Source organism: Protobothrops mucrosquamatus, unplaced genomic scaffold (genome assembly GCF_001527695.2).
Source record: "Protobothrops mucrosquamatus isolate PMUCROS unplaced genomic scaffold, P.Mucros_1.0 scaffold2660, whole genome shotgun sequence".
Lineage (NCBI taxonomy): Eukaryota > Metazoa > Chordata > Lepidosauria > Squamata > Viperidae > Protobothrops > Protobothrops mucrosquamatus.
In genome coordinates this window covers 137,375-141,071 of record NW_015388709.1, presented here as the reverse complement: position 1 = coordinate 141,071, position 3,697 = coordinate 137,375, and the positions used below count along the sequence as shown (strand labels likewise).

The 3,697-nt window shown below is 37.4% G+C and overlaps 1 protein-coding gene across 1 annotated transcript in view; it reads left to right on the top strand.

Moving 5' to 3' along the window:
• Positions 1–574: 574 nt before the first annotated feature.
• Positions 575–3,697, top strand: part of LOC107296139 (spermatogenesis-associated protein 7) — a gene marked incomplete at its 5' end in the record, with an annotated part of 9,521 nt that continues 6,398 nt past the window's right edge. Inside the window, one exon of the mRNA XM_015825484.1 lies at positions 575–641. Within this exon, the coding sequence (XP_015680970.1) occupies positions 575–641 (67 nt within the window). The remainder of the gene's footprint in view (positions 642–3,697) is intronic.

Below are 3,697 nucleotides of genomic sequence, written 5' to 3'. Positions count from 1 at the left end.
GTAAGCCTCATTCAAAGATATAAATAATACAGAGTAGATGTCTTCTGCCTCAATTATATCTCCTCCAAATATAATAATACTTATTTCTCTCATTCTAATCTAAAGGTTTATTGAGTGCTATCAATTCACTGTCTTCTTTAGAATTGGGATTCTCTAGCAAATTAAGTGTCCCTTCAACTCCACTGTATTTAATGCCAAGCAAGGAAATGATTTTAGCATGATTAGAAGACTTAGTCCCCTTGAGAATACTCTTAACTTCAGAGGTAGTAATAGTTATTCTATAGAACCTGTTAATATTCCACATCTTTCATATTTATCGCAGTTTCTTTATTAAAAAGGATTTATGCAAGCAGATAGATTATCAGTTCCTTGTATATTTTTCCTTCCAGTGGGCCATTTGTCTGTTGTCTCACAAACAGGCATGAGTGATGGGTATATAGCATCTATAAGCATTAACATTCTGATAATTGTTTTTTGAACCCAGATGGTAATATACTCTGCCTCATAGATACTCAAAATAGTATATGGGAGTATTGTTTCTGCAAAAATGACATAAGATCATTATATTTTGTAGTTTTCAAGCTGAATCCGAAGCATCTGAAAAAGAGAATGTGCCTAGTTTTCAGAAGATCACGAAGGAGGTAATTCAAGTGATCTGTGTGTGTTCCAGTCGCCAGGCCATTTATAAAGAGAAGTCTGTTGCTCTGGATAGTTGGTTACATTCCCTATTGAAAGAGATTGCACTGACACTAAAAGGTCTCATTTATGGCTTGGATGTTTTTTGGATTTGATGTTTTCTATAGAAACACAATGGTGGCTCTAGCAGAAGTTCCTTTTATTCCACTTTGATTTGGTACATTAGTTCCAACTTTACTAAGAAAAATTAATGTCATGCCTTTTCATTTGCTAGATTATTACAATGGAATTATATAACTACAACCATAACTAGAACACTTCAATTGATGAAGAATGAGGCCACTTAAAATTATTATTGTGAGGACAGAAGGATAAATCATTATACCCTCATAGAAGTTGTTGCACTTGAGTTTCCAGCCTAGCTCAAAGTGTTGTTTCTAATCTTTTAAATATTTAATAATCTGCCTATATGTTTATGTTTATCATTAGGATGCTACTTGCTGGCTTTCTGTTAGGATTTATAATATTTTCTGACTGTGCATCTAGGTCTTCTCAGCAGTGTTCCAGCAAGATTACATTTATCCAATTCTATTAAAAAAAAAACATTTTAATGCATTTTTAGTTTAATGGTATGGTAGTAATAACAATATTTACATTGCTATTTTATATTCTTTTTTTATTTCTTGCATTTTTATCTAAAAAAGCTTTACATAACAAGTTAAACAGTTAAACAGTTAAAACAAATAGATGTGCTATATTGAATTCCATTCACTAGTGACTTAACCTTCGTGAAGGTATGCCCAAAAACTAATGGACTGCATAGCAATAGATCAGAAATGTTTGGTGGTTTGGGTGGCTGGAACAGCCAGTAATAGATTCTACACACACACACACAAATACACACACACACACACCACCACCACCAACTAGAGGCTTCTCCCATTCACACATATCCACTCAAACTGCTTCTCAAATTCTGGTCCCAAAGATGCTTTTCAAAAGGCAACTGGATTTTCTTTGTTGTTTCCTTGAAACAACAACTTCCTTCCTTTGTTTGCTTCCTTGAGAAGCAAAATGTCTTCAAGGAAAAAACAATGTCTAGTTGCTTTTTGGAAAGCATCTTTTAACAGCCACGAACTAGAACAGGTCCCCAACCTATGGTCTGCGGCCAGATAGCAGGATGCAACCTGTTGGCCACCGGGCCCCAGGAACAGCTGGCGAGCCCCACCCCACTTGTAGCACCATCGCGCGGGCACTAGTGTCCCCATTTGCACATGCACAGGGATGCCAGCACCGCTGCCAATGTCACGTGGGCACTAGCGGCTGTTTGCGTATGGCCAGTGCACATGCCATGGTCACGTGCAGCCCATTTGCGCATGTATGGTAGCGCGGAGCCCCGCCTGCACACATTTCCCTGCTGCTCCCTTTCGTTCCGGGCCACCAAGCCGGAAAGGTTGGGGAACTCTGATCTAAAAGACTTGAGAATCTCCATAGATACTCACATTCTGTAATTTTTATGGGAATGACTTTTGTGGTGAAGATGGGAATAAGGCCAACTTCTCCCACCGATGGTCCTTTATCACAAACATATCCCCTCCATTTTGGTCAACTGCATGTGGGGAGGAGAGAATTTTCACCAGGAACAAATTGTTATAACCCTATATTTGTGTCATATCTGGTTTTGCCACATGTGACATTGCTCACAGTGAAGCTCCCAGCTGAATTTCTATATTGTTCCAACCAGTACTTACACCCCAATAATTAGGAGGTGTAAATAAATGTGAAGGATCAATGAAATTGTTTTACAGGTAGTTCTCGACATATGGCCACAATTGAGCCCAAAATTTCTGTTGCTAAGCAAGAAAGTTGTTAAGTGAATTTTACCCCATTTTACGACCTTTTTTGCCACAGTTGTTAAGTGAATTACTGCAATTGTTAAGTTAGTAACAAGGTTCTTAAATGAATCTGCCTTCCCCATTGACTTTGCTTGTCAGAAGGTCACAAAAGGTGATGATATGATCCCAGGATACTGTAACCGTCATAAATATAAGTCAGTTGCCAAACGTCTGAATTTTGATCATGTGACCGTGGGGATGCTGCAACGGTTGTAAGTATGGAAAACGGCTGTAAGTCACTTTTTTCAGTACTGTTGTAACTTCAAATGGTGACTAAATGAACTGTTGTAAGTCGAGGACTGCCTCTACTGATATCTGCAACTGGGTTTGTATTAAGCAGAGCTTCGAAAACATTGTGGTATTATAACCACACTACCCAATAGCTGATCTTGTGCGACTCCCCCATGAATAAAGCTAATTAGTTGATTAGGGCTAAGGTGGAACAAAAGTAAAGAAATCACTTTTAATAATTAAACTTGTATCTGTAGATATTGGGGGAAGGGGGATCTCAGTACCATCTAATGCAGTCTTGCACAAGAACAAAACATAGTGTGAGTTTTGGCAGTGCTCTTGTTTTGCTCGCACATGTCTGACCAAGGTTTTTTTTTTAAGTTTCTTGGGCTCCACCATGGGGCCCTGGCCTCTGCATTAAGTCAGGAATTCTGTTTTGTAAATAGATTTTAAATTTTGTGTATGTGGAAATAAATCATACATTTTTAGTCTTGTGCATATGGAAATAAAAGAAGATGTAGGGGGAGACAGTTATATATTTGAAAAATAAATAGGAAGTCTGGAATTAATTGGGCGTTGGTTATTTGTTCTATTTTTTAAAAGCATTTAGTGGCCACCATTTTTCTCTCTCACTTTAATGAACCATTAAAGTGGATCATATTGTATTGTAATGTAACGTAACGTAACGTAACGTAACATAACATAACATAACATAACATATAACATAACATAATATATAATAATAATAATAATAATAATAATAATAATAATAATAATAATAATAATAATAATAGTAGTAAAGTTGGAAGGGACCTTGAAGGTCATCTAGTCCAACCCCCTGCTCAGGCAGGAAACCCTATACCATTTCGGACAAATGGCTGTCCAGTCTCTTCTTAAAAACTTCCAGTGTTGGAGCATTCACCGCTTCTGGAGGC